General features: G+C 43.7%; 1 protein-coding gene across 1 annotated transcript in view; it reads left to right on the top strand.

Annotated features, from left to right (window-relative positions):
- SRRM1 (serine and arginine repetitive matrix 1) overlaps positions 1 to 23,958 on the top strand; it is a gene marked incomplete in the record, with an annotated part of 533,145 nt that overhangs the window by 485,391 nt on the left and 23,796 nt on the right. Inside the window, 1 exon segment of the mRNA XM_053705381.1 lies at positions 2,926 to 3,118. Coding sequence (XP_053561356.1) covers positions 2,926 to 3,118 — 193 coding nt within the window.

Here is a 23,958-nt window from a genome sequence, read left to right as displayed (position 1 = left end):
GATGTACAATCATTTTGTCAGGCCTTGGTTAAGATCAGGCCTGTGTTCAAACCAGTTACTCCTCCATGGAGTCTGAATTTAGTTCTCAAGATTCTTCAAGGGGCTCCGTTTGAGCCTATGCATTCCTTAGATATTAAGTTATCTTGAAAACTGTTATTTCTTGTTGCTATTTCTTCAGCTCGTAGAGTGTCTGAGCTCTCGGTGTTGCAATACACTTCGCCTTACTTTATTTTCCATTCAGATAAGTTAGTTTTACATACTAAACTAGGTTTTCTTCCTAAGGTTGTTTCAGATAGGAACATTAATCAGGAGATTGATGTTCTTTCCTTGTGTCCTAATCTTCTCAGAAAGAACGTCTTCTGCACAATTTGGACGTGGTCTGTGCTTTAAAATTTTATTTACAAGCAACTAAGGACTTTCGTCAGTCCCCTTCTTTGTTTGTAATTTTCTATGGGAAACGTAAGGGTCAGGAAGCTACATTTGCATATGAGACTGCTGGACAGCAGCCTCCTGAGAGAGTTACGGCTCATTCTACTAGGGCTGTTGCTTCCTCATGGGCATTCAAAAATGAAGCTTCTGTGGTACAGATTTGCAACTTGGTCCTCTCCACACTTTTTGGAAATTCTATAAGGCTGCTTTTGGGAAAAAGGTTCTTCAAGCAGTGGTGCCTTCCGTTTAGGTTCCCTGTCTTGTCCCTCCCTTATCTGTGTCCTCTAGCTTGGGTATTGTATCCCATAAGTAATGAAGATGATCTGTGGACTCATCGTGTCTTTAAAAAGAGAAGAACATTTTATGCTTACCTGATCTTTTAAGACAGGTTGTTAATTATTGTAAACTTCAGACACCTCTGCACCTTGGCTTTTCCTTTCTCTTCCTAACTTCGGTCGAATGACTGGAGTGGGAGGGAAGGGAGGAGCTATTTAACAGCTCTGCTGTGGTGCTCTTTGCCGCTTCCTGCTGACCAGGAGGGGAATATCCCATATGTAATCAGGTAAGCATAAATTTTCTTATCTCTCCTGGTGCGAATCTCGAGGATTTCCTTGGCAAATGGTTAGAGTTCCCCGTATTCTGTTTCTCCAAGAGTGTTTGGAGAAGGGTTTGTCGGCTAGTTCCTTAAAGGGACAGATCTCTACCCTTTCGGTTTTACTTCACAAGAAGTTATCTAAATTTCCAGACGTTCAATCTTTAGTTCAGGCACCGGTCAGAATCAGGCCTCTGTTTAAATCTGTTGCTCCTCTTTGGATGAATCTAGTTCTTCGTGTTCTGCAACAGGCTCTGTTTGAGCCTATGCATTCTGTTGATATTAAATTGGAAAGTTTTGTTTTTGTTGGCCATTTCTTCTGCTCGTAGAGTTGCACACTTTACAGTGTGATTCTCCTTATCTTATTTTACATGCAGATAAGGCTGTTCTTTGTACCAAATTGTAATTTCTTCCTAAAGTTATCTCCGATTGCAATATCAATCAGATCATTGTAGTTCCTTTTTTTCTCTAATCCTTCTCAGAAGGAATGGTAGTTACACAGCTTGGATGTTGTGCATGCCTTAAAGTTTTACCTCCATACTACTAAGGATTTTAGACAGTCTCCTGCTTTGTTCTTAGTGTACTCTGGTAGACACAAGGGTCAAAAAGCCACAGCAACTACTCTCTCTCCTATTGCTGGTCAGCAGCCTCCTGAGAAAATTACGGCTCACTCTACCCTTGCTGGGTCGTCTTCTTGGGCTATTAAAATGAAGCATCCATGGAACAAATCTGTAAGGTCAGGTACTTGGTCTTTACATACTTTTTCTAAATTTTACAAGTTTGATGTTTTTGCCTCAGCTGAGGCTTTTGGGAGAGAGGTTCTTCAAGCGGTGGTGCCTTCAGTTTAGCTCCACATGCCTTTAGTTCTCCCTCCCCTGTAGATGTGTCCTCTCTGACTTGGGTATTGGTTTCCCAACAGTAATTGAATGTAATCGTGGACTCTCCATGCCATTGGAAAGAGAACCAAATTTATGCTTACCTGATTATTTTCTTTCCTGGCATGGAGAGTCAACGGCCCGCCCTATTTATTTATTTATTTTTGGCATTTAATTTTTATTCTAAACTTCAGGCACCTATTTACCTCTAGTTCTCCTACCTTTGCTTTATTCCTCTGCTGAATGACTGGGGAAGTATGGGTAATGGGAGGACAGTTGAGCTCTGGCTGTGGTTGTTTGCCTCCTGGTGGCCAGGCGCTGAATTTCCCAACATTAATTGAATGGAATCGTGGATTCTCTCCATGCCAGGAAAGAAAATAATTTATCAGGTAAGCATAAATTTTGTTTTTAAAAAGCAGTAATGTAAATCTAAGGAGCCGGCCCATTTTAGGTTCAGCGCCCTGTATAGTGCTTGCTTTTATTGGTGGCTACATTTAGCCACCAAAAAGGGGCCGGCACCTAAGCTTTACATTCCTGCTTTTTTGAATAAAGATAGCAAGAGAACGAAGAGAAATTGATAGTTAATTAGAAAGTTGCTTAAAATTACATGCTCTGAGTCATGAAAGAAAAAGTTTAGTATCCCTTTTAAACTGCTTGCTACACCTATGCTTTAAAATGTTAAAGCCTATTTGTAGCTGCTGTTCTTGCAACATAATTATATGCATGTTTGTGCACAGCTGATCCTTAGAGCTTGTTCACTAGCTGGTAAGGATAACTTCACAGTTCTTAACTGGTGTTCATTACCATGTCTCTACAGCTTGAAACCGAAATATGGTTTTATTCAGGGGAGTTTCAAGAAATTATCACATTTAATTGTATTTATTTTAAAATACGTTAAATATTTTTAATGTCCCTTTAAGGAAGATATAACTTATGTTACTGCTGTTTTATGTAATTGAAATTGAGGCAAATAGATTATTTCTTATTTAATTTGATGCTTTGTGCCTAATATTTTCTTTCTACTTTAAGTGATTCACCAAGCCCACCACCTGCTAGAAGAGTATCTTCCTCCAGATCTGCATCAGGATCCCCAGAGCCAGAACCCAAAAATGAAAGATCTCCCTCGCCAGTACGGTCACGCTCCCAGTCTGTCAACTGGTCTCCTGCTCCCCCAGCTGTTAAGAAAGCCAAGAGCACTACTCCAAGCCCTTCTCCTGCTCAGGTATTCACAATCTTCCTTCTCAAGCCATGCATGCTGTTTATATTCTGTAGAAAAAAATCTATTGTGTAACCCTAATTTATTAGACAACCATTTTTGCCTTCATTCAGGCAAGGAAAAGAAACGGCTTTGGCTTAATTTCTCTGTACATTAGGTATCCTTCTCTTGTCAAAAACACATTTTCTTTTACAAGATACGATGAGTCCACGGATTTCATCCTTGCTTGTGGGATATCGCCTCCTGGTCAGCAGGAGGCGGCAAAGAGCACCACAGCAGAGCTGTATATATAGCTCCTCCCTTCCCTCCCACTCCAGTCATTCTCTTTGCCTGTGTTAGTGATAGGAAGAGGTAAAGTGAGGTGTTAGTTTAGATTCTTCAATCAAGAGTTTATTATTTTAAAATGGTACCAGTGAGTGCTATTTTGCTGTGGGGTGTAGCTGTATACCTTGTCAGCCTCTAGAGTAGAGCTACTTGTGGCTTTAAAGCAATGGGAACTGGTGGGGTTTTAGCTTCACTGCGCCTCCCATACTTGTGCTGCCCTTATGTTGATGGTCTTAGAGAATATTAACTATGGCCCTTCTGTGTTTACAGAACTGCAGGATGGAGAAGACCTCTTGATACTGTGAGACTTTCATGCTGTCGCTCAGCATAGAGGTAAGTGCAGTCTTTTATTTCTGGGGCTTTCAGCATATCTCAGAATTGGCTATACACTGCTAATCTGTTGAGGACTCTGGGCTCTGGAAAGGGCTTTCCTATTAACAGTGTGTGGGTTCTCATTATGGAATAAGATGTCAACCGACACAATAATTTGTTTTATCAGGCTGTACTGGCTTTTATTAAAGTAGGCCTAGAAACGCTGGGATTCATTGTTTGTGTCCAGATACTGGACAGCAGGTCTCTATCAAGTGTATTCACATTAGAGCAAGCGTGAGGCTGACGCTGGGAGTGTGTGTCGGAGTCTGGTTAATGGACTCCGGTGCACGGCTGTGTTGTACATTTTTTACAGATAGTTTCGGATCACTTAGGTTGCGCCCACGATGGGTGGGGTTTTCACTTGGCGCGCTTTGTCAGTAGCCACGCCGTATTCTACTTCTCTGGAAGTCACCGGCTGTTCGTGCAGACATTGTGAGTGACACCTCAACCACATGGTTTGCAAAATAAAGCAAGCGGTTTTAGGTGGTGTTGGCTAAAGTTCCGGGTTGTGCCTAGAAGTGGTCGGCGGACCGTGGGGGCAGGTAGGCGCCTCAGCAGAGCTGTTGAGGCGAGGTGCTGTAGCTTTCATTAGTTTTTTTTTGAGAAGTTGTTGAACGTTTTTCTGTGCATCAGGAAAATTATCAGTCTTTTTACTTTTTAAAGAAAACAGTGTCTTGTCAGGATTACTTTATACTACTGACAAGCCTTTTAACCATTAATTTGAATTTCATTTAAATAAAGAATATAGAAGAATTTTTTTTTATTTTTTTTTTTCATAATTCTGCTAGTATGGATCCAGACGATTTTCAGACTGTAGCATGCTCTATGTGTTTGGATGCCACTGTGGAACCTCCGGTTCCTTTTTGTCCATGTTGTGAAGAGGGCCTTACATTATAGAGACAATTTTTATTTTTATTTTTTATTTATATATATAAACCTTTGCCTAAGGCGGATGCTTCTCAAGAGTCTACAGATGCAAGGTATGCCGCAGATTTCTCCCCAAGCGTCACAGCCTTTAATGCCCGAGCAAGCGGTGCCATGTATTTTGCCAGTGTCTGCAGCATTTACTTTAAAAGACATTGCTGCAGTTATGTCCTCTACACTTTCTGATGCGTTATCCAGTTTTCCCATATCGCACGGCAAGCGTACAAGAAGGGACAACTATGCAGTCCATTCTGCCTCTGATACTATAATGGCGATTACGGATGTACCCTCCCGGGATTCTGAATTGCAGAGTACGGAGGTACTCTCTGAGGGTGAACTTTCTGAATCAGGGAGTGCTTTGCCCTTAACTGATCCTGATGTGGTTTCCTTCAGGTTTAAGCTTGAGCACCTCCATTTATTACTGAGGGAGGTGTTGGTTACTCTGGATGACTGTGACTCAATAGTGGTTCCGCCAGAGAAATTGAGTAAGTTAGACAGATACTTGGAAGTTCATTCTTACTCAGATGTCTTTCCTGTTCCTAAGAGGACTTCGGAGATTATTGCGAAAGAATGGGAGACCAGGCATTCCCTTCTCTCCTTCGCCCATATTTAAAAAGATGTATCCTATAGCCGACGCTATTAAGGATTCTTGGCAGACGGTCCCTAAAGTAGAGGGGGCCATTTCTACCCTGGCCAAACGGACTACTATTCCTATTGAGGATAGTTGTGCTTTTAAGGACCCTATGGATAAGAAGTTGGAGGGTCTCCTTAAGAAGATTTACGTTCGCCAGGGATTCCTTTTACAACTGGCGGCCTGCATTGTTAGTGACCAGTGCGGCCACTTATTGGTTTGATGCTCTAGAGGAATCTCTTAAAACAGACTCCTTTGGAGGAGATACAGGATCGGATTAAAGCTCTTAAGTTAGCTAATTTGTTTATTAAGGATGCTTCTCTGTAGATTACTAAATTGGCGGCTAAGATTTCGGGCTTTGCCATCTTAGCACGTAGGGCTTTATGGTTAAAGTCTTGGTCTGCGTATGTGTCATCCAAGTCTAAGCTTTTGGCTATTCCTTACAAGGGGAAGACCCTGTTCGGGCCTGACTTGAAGGAAATTATCTCTGACATAACGGGAGGCAAGGGTCATCTCCTCCCTCAGGATAAAACGTCCAAACAGAGAGGGCAACAGAGTAATTTTCGTTCCTTTCGAAATTTCAAGGGAGTTCCCTCTTCCGCTAAACAGGAAGGGAATTATTCACAAGCCAAGTCCACTTGGAGACCCAACCAGTCTTGGAACAAGGGTAAACAATCCAAGAAGCCTGCTGCTGCTACCAAGTTAGCATGAAGGGTCGGCCCCCGATCCGGGACCTGATCTTGTGGGCGGCAGACTCTCTCTCTTCGTCCAGGCCTGGATAAGAGATGTTCAGGATCACTGGACGCTGGGAATTGTGTCTCAGGGGTATCAGTTGGAATTCAGAAACTCTTCTCCCAGAGGAAGGTTTCTTCTTTCTCGATTATCTGCAGACCAGATAGAGAGGTGTTCTTATGTTGTGTAGGAGACCTCTCTACCATTGGAGTAATATGTCCCGTTCCAATACAGGGACAGGGGTTTTATTCAAATCTTTGTAGTTCCCAAAAAAGAGGGAACGTTCCGACCTATTTTAGACCTCAATAGTCTAAACAAGTTTCTCAGATTTCCATCCTTCAAGATGGAAACTATTCGGACCATTCTTCCGTTGATTCAGGAGGGTCAATTTATGACTACCGTGGATCTAAAGGATGCATATCTTCATGTTCCTATCCACAGAGATAAGAGACAAGTTCCTGAGGTTTGCCTTCCTGGACAAACATTTTCAGTTCGTGGCTCTTCCTTTCGAGCTGGCCACGGCACCCAGAGTTTTCACAAAGGTTCTGGGGTCTGCTGGCGGTTCTAAGACCGCGGGGCATTGCAGTGGCGTCTTATCTGGACGATATTCTAAACCAGGCGTCTTATCAGCTAGCAAAGTCTCATACCGAAATTGTTCTGTCCTTTCTGAGGACTCACGGGTGGAAAGTGAATCTGGAAAAGTTTGCTGGTTCCACAGACAAGGGTTCCTTTCTTGGGAACTCTAATCGACTCTATCCATGAAAATCTTTTTGACTGAAGTCAGAAAGTTAGATTTTGAATACATGCCGGACCCTTCAGACCAATCCTCGGCCGTCAGTGGCTCAGTGCATGGAGGCAATTGGATTGAAGGTAGCGGCAATGGACATCATCCCGTTTGCTCGTTTTCATCTCAGACCTCTGCAACTGAGCATGCTCAGACAGTGGAACTGAGATTATACAGATTTGTCTCCTCACATAAATCTAGACCAGGAGACAAGGGACTATCTTCTATGGTGGTTGTCGCTGGATCATCTATCCCAGGGGACCTGCTTCCGCGGACCCTCATGGGTAATAGTGACAACGGATGCCAGCCTGGTTAGATGGGGAGCAGTCTGGAACTCCCTAAGGCCTCAGGGTGTGTGGACTCAGGCAGAGTCTCTCCTTCCCATCAATATCCTAGAGTTGAGAGCAATATTCAATGCGCTTCAGGCTTGGCCTCGGCTCAATTCATCAGATTTCAGTCGGACAACATAACGACTGTAGCTTACATCAATCATCAGGGAGGAACAAGGAGTTCCTTGGCGATGACAGAAGTAGCCAAGATAATACTGTGGGCGGAGTCTCACTCTTGCCATCTGTCAACGATCCACATCCCAGGGTTAGAAACTGGGAAGCGTATTTTCTGAGCAGACATTTCATCCGGGGGGGTGAGAACTCCATCCGGAGGTGTTTTTCACCCTGATTCTCAGAAGGGGCAGGCCGGATTTGGATCTCATGGCGTCTCGTCAGAATGCCAAGCTTCCGAGATATAGGTCCAGGGATCCCCAGGCCGAGCTGATAGATGCCTTGGCAGTGCCTTGGTCTTTCAGCCTAGCTTATGTATTCCCTCCATTTGCTCTCCTTCCCTGGGTGATTGCTCGAGTCAAACAGGAGAGGGCTTCGGTGATCCTCATCGCCCCTGCTTGGCCTCGCAGGATTTGGTATGCCGATCTGGTGGACATGTCATCTCAGCCACCGTGGAAGCTCCCTTTGAGGAAAGACCTTCTCATTCAGGGTCCCGTCCATCACCCGAATCTAGTGTGTCTGCAGCTAACTGCTTGGAGATTGAATGCTTAATTTTATCTTAGCGAGGGTTTTCTGATTTGGTCATAGATACCTTGATTCAGGCACGTAAGCCTGTTACTAGGAAAATTTACCATAAGATATTGCGTAAATATCTTTATTGGTGTGAATCCAAGGGCTACTCATGGAGTAGGGTTAGGATTCCCAGAATTTTGTCTTTTCTCCAAGAAGGATTGGAGAAAGGGTTGTCAGCAATTTCTTTAAAGGGATAGATTTCTGCTTTATCTATTTTGTTACACAAGTGTCTGGCTGATGTTCCAGATGTTCAATCTTTTTGTCAGACTCTTACTAGAATCAGGCCTGTATTTAGGCCAATTGCTGCTCCTCCTTGGAGTTTGTATTTAGTTCTTACAGTTCTTCAAGGGGTTCAGTTTGAACCTATGCATTCCATTGATATTAAGTTATCTTGGAAAGTTTTGTTTCTCCAACATTGGTGTGTCCGGTCCACGGCGTCATCCTTACTTGTGGGAATATCTCTTCCCCAACAGGAAATGGCAAAGAGTCCCAGCAAAGCTGGCCATATAGTCCCTCCTAGGCTCCGCCCACCCCAGTCATTCTCTTTGCCGTTGCACAGGCAACATCTCCACGGAGATGGTTAAGAGTTTTTTGGTGTTTAAATGTAGTTTTTTATTCTTCTATCAAGTGTTTGTTATTTTAAAATAGTGCTGGTATGTACTATTTACTCTGAAACAGAAAAGGATGAAGATTTCTGTTTGTGAGAGGAAGATGATTTTAGCAGACAGTAACTAAAATCGATTGCTGTTTCCACATAGGACTGTTGAGATGAAGTAACTTCAGTTGGGGGAAACAGTTAGCAGACTTTTCTGCTTAAGGTATGACTAGCCATATTTCTAACAAGACAATGTAATGCTGGAAGGCTGTCATTTCCCCTCATGGGGACCGGTAAGCCATTTTCTTAGTCAAGCAAACAGAATAAAGAGCTTAATATGGGCTATAAAACTGGTAGACACTTTTATGGGCTAAATCGATTGCTTTATTTGGGCATTTTATACATGTTTATGCTGATAATTCACATTTATAAACTTGGGGAACGTTTTTTAACGGCAGGCACTATGTTAGACACCTTTTCCAGTCAGGGAGGGCCTTCCCAGTTGTAGGCTGAGCCTCATTTCTCCAACATAGGTGTGTCCGGTCCACGGCGTCATCCTTACTTGTGGGATATTCTCTTCCCCAACAGGAAATGGCAAAGAGCCCAGCAAAGCTGGTCACATGATCCCTCCTAGGCTCCGCCTACCCTAGTCATTCTCTTTGCCGTTGTACAGGCAACATCTCCACGGAGATGGCTTAGAGTTTTTTAGTGTTTAACTGTAGTTTTTATTATTCAATCAAGAGTTTGTTATTTTAAAATAGTGCTGGTATGTACTATTTACTCTGAAACAGAAAAGAGATGAAGATTTCTGTTTGTATGAGGAAAATGATTTTAGCAACCGTTACTAAAATCCATGGCTGTTCCACACAGGACTGTTGAGAGGAATTAACTTCAGTTGGGGGAACAGTGAGCAGTCTCTTGCTGCTTGAGGTATGACACATTCTAACAAGACGATGTAATGCTGGAAGCTGTCATTTCTCCAACATAGGTGTGTCCGGTCCACGGCGTCATCCTTACTTGTGGGATATTCTCTTCCCCAACAGGAAATGGCAAAGAGCCCAGCAAAGCTGGTCACATGATCCCTCCTAGGCTCCGCCTACCCCTGTCATTCTCTTTGCCGTTGTACAGGCAACATCTCCACGGAGATGGCTTAGAGTTTTTTAGTGTTTAACTGTAGTTTTTATTATTCAATCAAGAGTTTGTTATTTTAAAATAGTGCTGGTATGTACTATTTACTCAGAAACAGAAAAGAGATGAAGATTTCTGTTTGTATGAGGAAAATGATTTTAGCAACCGTCACTAAAATCCATGGCTGTTCCACACAGGACTGTTGAGAGCAATTAACTTCAGTTGGGGGAACAGTGAGCAGTCTCTTGCTGCTTGAGGTATGACACATTCTAACAAGACGATGTAATGCTGGAAGCTGTCATTTTCCCTATGGGATCCGGTAAGCCATGTTTATTAAGATCGTAAATAAGGGCTTCACAAGGGCTTATTAAGACTGTAGACTTTTTCTGGGCTAAATCGATTCATTATTAACACATATTTAGCCTTGAGGAATCATTTAATCTGGATATTTTGATAAGTTTATATCGGCAGGCACTTTTTTAGACACCTTTCTCTTTAGGGGCTTTCACAAATCATAGGCAGAGCCTCATTTTCGCGCCGGTGTTGCGCACTTGTTTTTGAGAGGCATGACATGCAGTCGCATGTGAGAGGAGCTCTGATACTTTGAAAAGACTTTCTGAAGGCGTCATTTGGTATCGTATTCCCCTTTGGGCTTGGTTGGGTCTCAGCAAAGCAGATACCAGGGACTGTAAAGGGGTTAAAGTCAAAAACGGCTCCGGTTCCGTTATTTTAAGGGTTAAAGCTTCCAAATTTGGTGTGCAATACTTTTAAGGCTTTAAGACACTGTGGTGAAAATTTGGTGAATTTTGAACAATTCCTTCATATTTTTTCGCAATTGCAGTAATAAAGTGTGTTCAGTTTAAAATTTAAAGTGACAGTAACGGTTTTATTTTAAAACGTTTTTTGTACTTTGTTATCAAGTTTATGCCTGTTTAACATGTCTGAACTACCAGATAGACTGTGTTCTGAATGTGGGGAAGCCAGAATTCCTATTCATTTAAATAAATGTGATTTATGTGACAATGACAATGATGCCCAAGATGATTCCTCAAGTGAGGGGAGTAAGCATGGTACTGCATCATTCCCTCCTTCGTCTACACGAGTCTTGCCCACTCAGGAGGCCCCTAGTACATCTAGCGCGCCAATACTCCTTACTATGCAACAATTAACGGCTGTAATGGATAATTCTGTCAAAAACATTTTAGCCAAAATGAACACTTATCAGCGTAAGCGCGACTGCTCTGTTTTAGATACTGAAGAGCATGACGACGCTGATAATAATGGTTCTGAAGGGCCCCTAAACCAGTCTGATGGGGCCAGGGAGGTTTTGTCTGAGGGAGAAATTACTGATTCAGGGAACATTTCTCAACAAGCTGAACCTGATGTGATTACATTTAAATTTAAGTTGGAACATCTCCGCATTCTGCTTAAGGAGGTATTATCCACTCTGGATGATTGTGACAAGTTGGTCATCCCAGAGAAACTATGTAAAATGGACAAGTTCCTAGAGGTCCCGGGGCTCCCAGAAGCTTTTCCTATACCCAAGCGGGTGGCGGACATTGTTAATAAAGAATGGGAAAGGCCCGGTATTCCTTTCGTCCCTCCCCCCATATTTAAAAAATTGTTTCCCTATGGTCGACCCCAGAAAGGACTTATGGCAGACAGTCCCCAAGGTCGAGGGAGCGGTTTCCACTTTAAACAAACGCACCACTATACCCATAGAGGATAGTTGTGCTTTCAAAGATCCTATGGATAAAAAATTAGAAGGTTTACTTAAAAAGATGTTTGTTCAGCAGGGTTACCTTCTACAACCAATTTCATGCATTGTCCCTGTCGCTACAGCCGCGTGTTTCTGGTTCGATGAGCTGATAAAGGCGGTCGATAGTGATTCTCCTCCTTATGAGGAGATTATGGACAGAATCAATGCTCTCAAATTGGCTAATTCTTTCACCCTAGACGCCACTTTGCAATTGGCTAGGTTAGCGGCTAAGAATTCTGGGTTTGCTATTGTGGCGCGCAGAGCGCTTTGGTTGAAATCTTGGTCAGCTGATGCGTCTTCCAAGAACAAGCTACTTAACATTCCTTTCAAGGGGAAAACGCTGTTTGGCCCTGACTTGAAAGAGATTATCTCTGATATCACTGGGGGTAAGGGCCACGCCCTTCCTCAGGATCGGCCTTTCAAGGCAAAAAATAAACCTAATTTTCGTCCCTTTCGTAGAAATGGACCAGCCCAAAGTGCTACGTCCTCTAAGCAAGAGGGTAATACTTCTCAAACCAAGCCAGCTTGGAGACCAATGCAAGGCTGGAACAAGGGAAAGCAGGCCAAGAAACCTGTCACTGCTACCAAGACAGCATGAAATGTTGGCCCCCGATCCGGGACCGGATCTGGTGGGGGGCAGACTCTCTCTCTTCGCTCAGGCTTGGGCAAGAGATGTTCTGGATCCTTGGGCGCTAGAAATAGTTTCCCAAGGTTATCTTCTGGAATTCAAAGGGCTTCCCCCAAGGGGGAGGTTCCACAGGTCTCAGTTGTCTTCAGACCACATAAAAAGACAGGCATTCTTACATTGTGTAGAAGACCTGTTAAAAATGGGAGTGATTCATCCTGTTCCATTAGGAGAACAAGGGATGGGGTTCTACTCCAATCTGTTCATAGTTCCCAAAAAAGAGGGAACGTTCAGACCAATCTTAGATCTCAAGATCTTAAACAAGTTTCTCAAGGTTCCATCGTTCAAGATGGAAACCATTCGAACTATTCTTCCTTCCATCCAGGAAGGTCAATTCATGACCTCGGTGGATTTAAAGGATGCGTATCTACATATTCCTATCCACAAGGAACATCATCGGTTCCTAAGGTTCGCATTCCTGGACAAGCATTACCAGTTCGTGGCGCTTCCTTTCGGATTAGCCACCGCTCCAAGGATTTTCACAAAGGTACTAGGGTCCCTTCTAGCTGTGCTAAGACCAAGGGGCATTGCTGTAGTACCTTACTTGGACGACATTCTGATTCAAGCGTCGTCCCTTCCTCAAGCAAAGGCTCACACGGACATTGTCCTGGCCTTTCTCAGATCTCACGGATGGAAAGTGAACGTGGAAAAGAGTTCTCTATCTCCGTCAACAAGGGTTCCCTTCTTGGGAACAATAATAGACTCCTTAGAAATGAGGATTTTTCTGACAGAGGCCAGAAAAACAAAACTTCTAGACTCTTGTCGGATACTTCATTCCGTTCCTCTTCCTTCCATAGCGCAGTGCATGGAAGTGATAGGTTTGATGGTAGCGGCAATGGACATAGTTCCTTTTGCGCGCATTCATCTAAGACCATTACAACTGTGCATGCTCAGTCAGTGGAATGGGGACTATACAGACTTGTCTCCGAAGATACAAGTAAATCAGAGGACCAGAGACTCACTCCATTGGTGGCTGTCCCTGGACAACCTGTCACAAGGGATGACATTCCGCAGACCGGAGTGGGTCATTGTCACGACCGACGCCAGTCTGATGGGCTGGGGCGCGGTCTGGGGATCCCTGAAAGCTCAGGGTCTTTGGTCTCGGGAAGAATCTCTTCTACCGATAAATATTCTGGAACTGAGAGCGATATTCAATGCTCTCAAGGCTTGGCCTCAGCTAGCGAGGGCCAAGTTCATACGGTTTCAATCAGACAACATGACAACTGTTGCGTACATCAACCATCAGGGGGGAACAAGGAGTTCCCTAGCGATGGAAGAAGTGACCAAAATCATTCTATGGGCGGAGTCTCACTCCTGCCACCTGTCTGCTATCCACATCCCAGGAGTGGAAAATTGGGAGGCGGATTTTCTGAGTCGTCAGACATTGCATCCGGGGGAGTGGGAACTCCATCCGGAAATCTTTGCCCAAGTCACTCAGCTGTGGGGCATTCCAGACATGGATCTGATGGCCTCTCGTCAGAACTTCAAGGTTCCTTGCTACGGGTCCAGATCCAGGGATCCCAAGGCGGCTCTAGTGGATGCACTAGTAGCACCTTGGACCTTCAAACTAGCTTATGTGTTCCCGCCGTTTCCTCTCATCCCCAGGCTGGTAGCCAGGATCAATCAGGAGAGGGCGTCGGTGATCTTGATAGCTCCTGCGTGGCCACGCAGGACTTGGTATGCAGATCTGGTGAATATGTCATCGGCTCCACCTTGGAAGCTACCTTTGAGACGAGACCTTCTTGTTCAGGGTCCGTTCGAACATCCGAATCTGGTTTCACTCCGGCTGACTGCTTGGAGATTGAACGCTTGATCTTATCGAAGCGAGGGTTCTCAGATTCTGTTATCGATACTCTTGTTCAGGCCAGAAAGCCTGTAACTAGAAAGATTTACCACAAAATTTGGAAAAAATATATCTGTTGGTGTAAATCTAAAGGATTCCCTTGGGACAAGGTTAAGATTCTATCCTTCCTTCAAGAAGGATTGGATAAAGGATTATCTGCAAGTTCCCTGAAGGGACAGATTTCTGCCTTGTCTGTGTTACTTCACAAAAAGCTGGCAGCTGTGCCAGATGTTCAAGCCTTTGTTCAGGCTCTGGTTAGAATCAAGCCTGTTTACAAATCTTTGACTCCTCCTTGGAGTCTCAATTTAGTTCTTTCAGTTCTTCAGGGGGTTCCGTTTGAACCCTTACATTCCGTTGATATTAAGTTATTATCTTGGAAAGTTTTGTTTTTGGTTGCAATTTCTTCTGCTAGAAGAGTTTCAGAATTATCTGCTCTGCAGTGTTCTCCTCCTTATCTGGTGTTCCATGCAGATAAGGTGGTTTTACGTACTAAACCTGGTTTTCTTCCAAAAGTTGTTTCTAACAAAAACATTAACCAGGAGATTATCGTACCTTCTCTGTGTCCGAAACCAGTTTCAAAGAAGGAACGTTTGTTGCACAATTTGGATGTTGTTCGCGCTCTAAAATTCTATTTAGATGCTACAAAGGATTTTAGACAAACATCTTCCTTGTTTGTTGTTTATTCTGGTAAAAGGAGAGGTCAAAAAGCAACTTCTACCTCTCTCTTTTTGGATTAAAAGCATCATCAGATTGGCTTACGAGACTGCCGGACGGCAGCCTCCCGAAAGAATCACAGCTCATTCCACTAGGGCTGTGGCTTCCACATGGGCCTTCAAGAACGAGGCTTCTGTTGATCAGATATGTAGGGCAGCGACTTGGTCTTCACTGCACACTTTTACCAAATTTTACAAGTTTGATACTTTTGCTTCTTCTGAGGCTATTTTTGGGAGAAAGGTTTTGCAAGCCGTGGTGCCTTCCATCTAGGTGACCTGATTTGCTCCCTCCCTTCATCCGTGTCCTAAAGCTTTGGTATTGGTTCCCACAAGTAAGGATGACGCCGTGGACCGGACACACCTATGTTGGAGAAAACAGAATTTATGTTTACCTGATAAATTACTTTCTCCAACGGTGTGTCCGGTCCACGGCCCGCCCTGGTTTTTTTAATCAGGTCTGATAATTTATTTTCTTTAACTACAGTCACCACGGTACCATATGGTTTCTCCTATGCAAATATTCCTCCTTAACGTCGGTCGAATGACTGGGGTAGGCGGAGCCTAGGAGGGATCATGTGACCAGCTTTGCTGGGCTCTTTGCCATTTCCTGTTGGGGAAGAGAATATCCCACAAGTAAGGATGACGCCGTGGACCGGACACACCGTTGGAGAAAGTAATTTATCAGGTAAACATAAATTCTGTTTTTCGCGCCATTACTGCGCAGTTGTTTTTTGAGAGCAAGACATGCAGATGCATGTGTGAGGATCTGAAAGTAGCTGGAAAAGTTTCTAGAAGGCGTCACTTGGTATCGTATTCCCCTCTGGGCTTGGTTAGGTCACAGCAAAGGCTATAGCTGGGACTGTATAGGGGTTAAATTTGTAAACGGCTCCGGTTCCGGAGTTGAGGGTTAAAGCTCTGAAAATTGGTGTGCAATACTCTTAATGCTTTAAGACACTGTGGTGAAATTTTGGTAATTTTTGAACAATTCCTTCATACTTTTTCACATATTCAGTAATAGTGTTTTTTTTTTTTTTTTTTTTTTGTGCTTTGACAAGTTTAAGCCTGTTTAACATGTCTGTGCCTTTGGATAAGCTATGTTCTATATGTATGAAAGCCAATGTGTCTCCCCATTTATATTTGTGTGATAATTGTGCCATAGCGTCCAAACAAAGTAAGGACAGTTCTGCCACAGATAATGAAATTGCCCAAGATGATTCCTCAGATGAGGGGAGTAAACATGATACTACATCATCTCCTACTGTTTCTACACCAGTTTTGCCCACGCAGGAGGCCCCTAGTACATCTAGCGCGCCAATGCTTATTACCATGCAACAATTGACGGCTGTAATGGATAACTCCATAGCAAATATTTTATCCAAAATGCCTACATATCAGAGAAAGCGCGATTGCTCTGTTTTAAACACTGAAGAGCAGGAGGGCGCTGATGATAATTGTTCTGTCATACCCTCACACCAATCTGAAGTGGCCATGAGGGAGGTTTTGTCAGATGGGGAAATTTCAGATTCAGGAAAAATTTCTCAACAAGCTGAACCTGATGTTGTGACATTTAAATTTAAATTAGAACATCTCCGCGCACTGCTTAAGGAGGTGTTATCTACTCTGGATGATTGTGACAACTTGGTCATTCCAGAGAAATTATGCAAGATGGACAAGTTCCTAGAGGTTCCGGTGCACACCGACGCTTTTCCTATACCCAAGCGGGTGGGGGACATAGTGAATAAGGAGTGGGAAAAGCCCGGCATACCTTTTGTTCCCCCCCCCCCTATATTTAAGAAATTATTTCCTATGGTCGACTCCAGAAAGGACTTATGGCAGACAGTCCCTAAGGTCGAGGGGGCAGTTTCTACTTTAAACAAACACACTACCATTCCTATCGAGGATAATTGTGCTTTCAAAGATCCTATGGATAAAAAATTGGAGGGTTTGCTTAAAAAGATTTTTGTACAGCAAGGTTACCTTCTACAACCCATTTCGTGCATTGTTCCTGTCACTACAGCAGCGTGGTTCTGGTTCGAGGAACTAGAAAAGTCGCTCAGTAGAGAGACTCCATATGAGGAGGTTATGGACAGAGTTCACGCACTTAAGTTGGCTAACTCTTTTATTTTAGATGCCGCTTTGCAATTAGCTAGATTAGCGGCGAAAAATTCAGGGTTTGCAATCGTGGCGCGCAGAGCGCTTTGGCTAAAGTCTTGGTCAGCGGATGTGTCATCCAAGACAGAATTGCTTAACATCCCTTTCAAAGGTAAAACTCTATTTGGACCAGAATTGAAAGAGATTATCTCAGACATCACTGGGGGAAAGGGCCACGCCCTTCCACAAGATAGGCCTTTCAAGGCCAAGAATAAGTCTAATTTTCGTTCCTTTCGCAATTTCAGGAATGGACCGGCCTCTAATTCTGCATCCTCTAAGCAAGAGGGTAATGCCTCACAACCCAAACCAGCCTGGAAACCGATGCAAGGCTGGAACAAGGGTAAGCAGGCCAAGAAGCCTGCTGCTGCTAACAAAACAGCATGAAGGCGTAGCCCCCGATCCGGGACCGGATCTAGTAGGGGGCAGACTCTCTCTCTTTGCTCAGGCTTGGGCAAGAGATGTTCAGGATCCCTGGGCACTAGAAATAGTTTCTCAGGGTTATCTTCTGGAATTCAGGGAACTACCCCCAAGGGGAAGGTTCCACATGTCTCACTTATCCTTAAAACAAATAAAGAGACAGGAGTTCTTACATTGTGTAGAAGACCTGTTAAAGATGGGAGTGATACACCCAGTTCCAATAAAGGAACAAGGAATGGGATTTTATTCAAATCTGTTCGTAGTTCCCAAAAAAGATGGAACTTTCAGACCAATTTTGGATTTGAAGATCCTAAACAAATTTCTCAGGGTACCATCGTTCAAGATGGAAACCATTCGAACGATTCTACCCACTATCCAGGAAGGTCAATTTATGACTACCGTGGATCTAAAGGATGCGTACCTACATATTCCTATCCACAAAGAACATCATCAGTTCCTAAGGTTCGCCTTTCTGGACAAACATTACCAGTTTGTTGCCCTCCCATTCGGGTTAGCCACTGCTCCAAGGATTTTCACAAAGGTACTAGGGTCCCTTCTAGCGGTTCTAAGACCGAGGGGCATTGCAGTAGTACCTTATTTGGACGACATTCTAATACAAGCGTCGTCCCTGTCAAAAGCAAAGGCTCATACAGACATCGTTCTGGCCTTTCTCAGATCACACGGATGGAAGGTGAACATAGAAAAAAGTTCTCTGTCTCCGTCAACAAGAGTTCCCTTCTTGGGAACAATAATAGATTCCTTAGAAATGAGGATTTTTCTGACAGAGGTCAGAAAGTCAAAACTTCTAAGCACTTGTCAAGTTCTTCATTCTGTTCCACGTCCTTCCATAGCGCAGTGCATGGAAGTAGTAGGGTTGATGGTTGCAGCAATGGACATAGTTCCTTTTGCACGAATTCATCTAAGACCATTACAACTGTGCATGCTCAAACAGTGGAATGGGGACTATACAGACTTGTCTCCAATGATTCAAGTAGATCAGAAGACAAGAGATTCACTCCGTTGGTGGCTGACCCTGGACCATCTATCCCAGGGAATGAGCTTCCGCAGACCAGAGTGGGTCATTGTCACGACAGACGCCAGTCTAGTGGGCTGGGACGCGGTCTGGGAATCCCTGAAAGCTCAGGGACTATGGTCTCGGGAAGAGTCTCTTCTCCCGATAAACATTCTGGAACTAAGAGCGATCTTCAATGCTCTCAGGGCTTGGCCTCAGCTAGCAAAGGCCAGATTCATAAGATTCCAATCAGACAACATGACGACTGTTGCGTATATCAATCATCAGGGGGGAACAAGGAGTTCCCTGGCGATGAAAGAAGTGACCAAAATAATTCAATGGGCGGAGGATCACTCCTGCCACCTATCTGCGATCCATATCCCAGGTGTGGAAAACTGGGAAGCGGATTATCTGAGTCGTCAGACATTCCATCCGGGGGAGTGGGAACTCCACCCGGAGATCTTTGCCCAACTAACTCAATTATGGGGCATTCCAGACATGGATCTGATGGCGTCTCGTCAGAACTTCAAGGTTCCTTGCTACGGGTCCAGATCCAGGGATCCCAAGGCGACTCTAGTAGATGCACTAGTAGCACCTTGGACCTTCAACCTAGCTTCTGTATTTCCACCGTTTCCTCTCATTCCCAGGCTGGTAGCCAGGATCAAACAGGAGAGGGCCTCAGTGATCTTGATAGCTCCTGCATGGCCATGCAGGACTTGGTATGCAGACCTGGTGAATATGTCATCGGTTCCACCATGGAAGCTACCTTTGAGACAGGACCTTCTTGTTCAGGGTCCATTCGAACATCCAAATCTGGTCTCCCTCCAGCTGACGGCTTGGAGATTGAACGCTTGATTCTTTCAAAGCGTGGGTTTTCAGATTCTGTGATAGATACTCTGGTTCAGGCCAGAAAACCGGTAACTAGAAAGATTTACCATAAAATATGGAAAAGATATATCTGTTGGTGTGAATCTAAAGGATTCCCATGGAATAAGATAAAAATTCCTAAGATTCTCTCCTTTCTACAAGAAGGTTTGGAGAAAGGATTATCTGCAAGTTCTCTAAAGGGACAGATCTCTGCTTTATCTGTCTTACTACACAAAAGACTGGCAGCTGTGCCAGATGTTCAAGCTCTGGTTAGGATCAAGCCTGTTTACAGACCTTTGACTCCTCCCTGGAGTCTAAATCTAGTTCTTTCAGTTCTTCAAGGGGTTCCGTTTGAACCTTTACATTCCATAGATATTAAGTTACTATCTTGGAAAGTTTTGTTTTTGGTTGCTATTTCTTCTGCTAGAAGAGTTTCAGAGTTATCTGCTCTGCAGTGTTCTCCGCCCTATCTGGTGTTCCATGCAGATAAGGTGGTTTTGCGTACTAAGCCTGGTTTTCTTCCAAAGGTTGTTTCTAACAAGAATATTAACCAGGAGATAGTTGTACCTTCTTTATGTCCGAATCCAGTTTCAAAGAAGGAACGTTTGTTACACAATTTGGACGTAGTCCGTGCTCTAAAATTCTATTTAGAGGCTACAAAAGATTTCAGACAAACATCTTCTTTGTTTGTTGTCTATTCTGGTAAAAGGAGAGGTCAAAAAGCGACTTCTACCTCTCTTTCCTTTTGGCTTAAAAGCATTATCCGATTGGCTTATGAGACTTCCGGACGGCAGCCTCCTGAAAGAATCACAGCTCACTCCACTAGGGCTGTGGCTTCCACATGGGCCTTCAAGAACGAGGCTTCTGTTGACCAGATATGTAAGGCAGCGACTTGGTCTTCACTGCACACTTTTGCCAAATTTTACAAATTTGATACTTTTGCTTCTTCGGAGGCTATTTTTGGGAGGTTTTGCAAGCCGTGGTGCCTTCCGTTTAGGTAACCTGATTTGCTCCCTCCCTTCATCCGTGTCCTAAAGCTTTGGTATTGGTTCCCACAAGTAAGGATGACGCCGTGGACCGGACACACCAATGTTGGAGAAAACAGAATTTATGCTTACCTGATAAATTACTTTCTCCAACGGTGTGTCCGGTCCACGGCCCGCCCTGGTTTTTTAATCAGGTCTGATGAATTATTTTCTCTAACTACAGTCACCACGGTACCATATGGTTTCTCCTATATTTTTCCTCCTGTCCGTCGGTCGAATGACTGGGGTGGGCGGAGCCTAGGAGGGACTATATGGCCAGCTTTGCCATTTCCTGTTGGGGAAGAGATATTCCCACAAGTAAGGATGACGCCGTTTATCAGGTAAGCATAAATTCTGTTTTTTGGTGCCTGTATTTAGGCCAATTGCTGCTCCTCCTTGGAGTTTGAATTTAGTTCTTACAGTTCTTCGAGGGGTTCAGTTTGAACCTATGCATTCCATTGATATTAAGTTATCTTGGAAAGTTTTGTTTTTGGTTGCTATTTCGTAGAGTATGTTATTCTCATCTTATTTTTCATTCGGATAAGGTGGTGTTACGAACCAATCCCCGGTTTCCTTCCTTAAGTTGTTTCAGATAAGAATATTAATCAGGAAATTGTTGTTCCTTCCTTGTATCCTAATCCTTCCTAGAAGTAGCGACTGTTACATAATTTGGACGTGGTCCGTGCTTTGAAGTTTTACTTACAGGCAACTAAGGATTTTCGTCAATCGTCTTCCCTGTTTGTTGTGTTTTCCGGGAAGCGTAGGGGTCAGAAAGCTACGGCTTCCTCTCTCTCATTTTGGCTGAAGGGTATCATCCGTTTTGCATATGAGACTGCTGGACAGCAGCCTCCTGAACAAATTACGGCTCATTCCCCTAGGGCTGTGGCTTCCTCATGGGCTGTAGAAAATGATGCTTCTGTTGAGTAGATTTGCAAAACTGCAACTTGGTCGTCTCTTCACACTTTTTCCAAATTTTACAAATTTGATACTTTTGCCTCGTCTGAGGCTGTTTTTGGGATAAAAGTTCTCCAAGCAGTGGTGCCTTCCGTTTATGTTCCCTGTCTTGTCCCTCCCTTTTTTCCATCCGTGTACTATAGCTTTAGTATTGTATCCCACAAGTAAGGATGAAATCCATGGACTCGTCGTATCTTGTAAAAGAAAAGGAAATTTATTCTTACCTGATTTGTTTCTTTTACGATACGATGAGTCCACGGCCCACCCTGTTTTTGTAAGACAGGTCTTTAATTTTGTTAAACTTCAGTCACCTCTGCACCTTGGCTTTTCCTTTCTCTTCCTAACTTCTGTCGAATGACTGGAGTGGGAGGGAAGGGAGGAGCTATATATATACAACTCTGCTGTGGTGCTCTTTGCCTCCTTGTGCTGACCAGGAGGCGATATCCCACAAGTAAGGATGAAATTAGTGGACTCATCGTATCGTAAAAGAAACAAATTTATCAGGTAAGAATAAATTTCCTTTTCTTTCATATAGGTGACAAAAGTTAATGAACTCTAGTGACGTATGGGATATACATTCCTACCAGGAGGGGGAAAAGTTTCCCAAAGCTCAAATGCCTATAAATACACCTCCCACCTTCACTCATACCTCAGTTTAAAAAACTTTGCCTCCTTAGGAGGTGGTGAAGCATGATGTGCTTGATTTCTTCAGTGAAAAGCGCTTCTAAGCATATTGATGCCCAGTTCCTCTCTAAGTGTAGTATTTGTCTTGAGGGTTGGGAAGGGAGTATTGCCTGATACCATGTTTTCGCCTATGGGAAAACTTTTCATAAGGCTCTCTGTAAATTAGTTGCAGGGATACATCTGCTGCCTCCCTTTATAGATCGACAATATACTCTTGTACCATTACTTCTGCTGATATGTTTCATTACTGGTTTGGCTGTCTGCTATATGTGGATGGGTGTCTTAAAGGTAAGTATGAAAATGTATCTTTCTTTTTAATGACACGATGAGTCCACGGATCAGCTAATTACTATTCTAAATATCACTCTTGCCCAGCAGGAGGCGGCAAAGAGCACCACAGAAAAGCTGTTAAATATCACCTCCCTTCCCTCCCAACCCAGTCATTCTCTTTGTCTATGTTAAGAGCAAGGAGATGGTAAATTTAGGTGTTAGAAAAGATCTTCAATCAAGAGTTTATTATTTTTAAAGTAGTGCAGGATTGTGCTGCTTTGTCCTAGGGTGTAGCCATAGTCCATATCAGTGGCTTTAGAGCGATGGGAACTGGTGGGACACAATTCTCACTGCGCCTCCCATACTGATGCTGCCCTAACTCTGAAAAACTGAGGGATCTTACCCAGTCCTTTCTTTTTTGTCACGGGTCCATGTGAGAGAGAGGACCTCTCAAACCTGGGAGCTGCCTTACTGTCGGGCAAACTATGAGGTAAGTGCTGACTTATTATCTGGGGGTTTACAAGGACTCAGTTAGGCACTTGATTTCATACAAGGGACAATAAAGAGGCTCATGGAATATGGGACACTTTATTTATTGCACTAAGCTCCTACGTTGTGAGGAGGCATATGTGGACAGTAATAGAGCAGGCACTGGGGCTGGATGTAGAAAGCATAGGCTTATGGTGGTTGACATCTCCCAGCGTTCTTAACAGTATGCACGACTGGGAGATGACAGGATTTGGCGACGCCCCCGATGGGCGGTACTAGAGGATCACATTGTGCGCCCTTTCTTTCTTCCTCTTCCTGGTAGTCGGAAGAAGAAGCTTGTCCTTATCTTCTACTGCGCGTCGCGGGTAGAATTGGATGCGTGTCAACTAACGCTTGTAGCGACTGCAGAGTTCCAGTTCTGTTAGTGGGAACGGCTCCTGTTTAGCAGAGAGGGTCTATTTCTTCAGACAGGTAGTTTTCTCAGCAAAGTACTGCTGAGGTGTAGAGGTGATCTGCAGGGTTAATTTGTATTGCTGTATTCTCATACATTAAAAAGGAAAAAAAGTTATGGTTTTAAAATTTAAAGAGACAGTAATGTTTTTTGTTCAGTTCTAATTTAACTTAAAAATTCAATATTTTTCTGAATAAGATGGACCAAGAGTCCTTGCAAGCTGTCACTTATTCTTTATGCTTTGATGCCAATGTGGAACCACCAATCCCTTTCTGTTCCTCGTGTATTGAGAGCACTTTAAACTATAGGGATAGGCTTTTTGCTGAACCATCATTTTCCAGAGGATGCTATTTAGGAGTCTAATGACGATACTCAATATATGCCGCAGCATTCTCCTCAAGCGTCCCAATTTTTACCGCCCTCACATGCAGTGCCCTGCGCTTCCTCTCTAGCTTCCGCTGGAGTTACTTTACAAGACATCGCTTCTCTCATATCTTCTGCAGTTTCAGATGCGTTGTCTGCTTTACCAATGTTGCAGGGAAAGCATAAGAGGAAAATCAGACTTTCAGTAAGCCAGGTTTCTGACGCAGTTGTTGCTATTGCGGATGCCCCCTCCCAGAAGCCTGAGGAGGAGGATACCGCATCTGAAGGTGAAATTTCAGATTCTGACAGTGTAATTCCTCCTGCTGATACTGAAGTGGTATCCTTCAGGTTTAAGCTAGAACACCTCTGTCTGTTACTTAGGGGAGGTTTTAGCTACATTGGACGACAATGACCCCACAGTCGTTATCAATCCTAAAAAATCCAGTAAGCTTAAATATTTTGAGGTACCTTCCTCGATAGACGCGCTTTTGAGATCATTACTAAGGAGTGGGAGAGACCGGATATCCCTTTTTCTCCATCTCCTATATTTAAAAAGATGTTCCCCATAGCCGACTCTGTCAAGAAGGCTTGGCAAACAGT

Source organism: Bombina bombina, chromosome 3, assembly GCF_027579735.1.
Source record: "Bombina bombina isolate aBomBom1 chromosome 3, aBomBom1.pri, whole genome shotgun sequence".
In the NCBI taxonomy this organism is placed as follows: Eukaryota; Metazoa; Chordata; class Amphibia; order Anura; family Bombinatoridae; genus Bombina; species Bombina bombina.
Note: the sequence above shows the minus strand (reverse complement) of the source record. Positions and strands in the feature narration are given on the sequence as shown.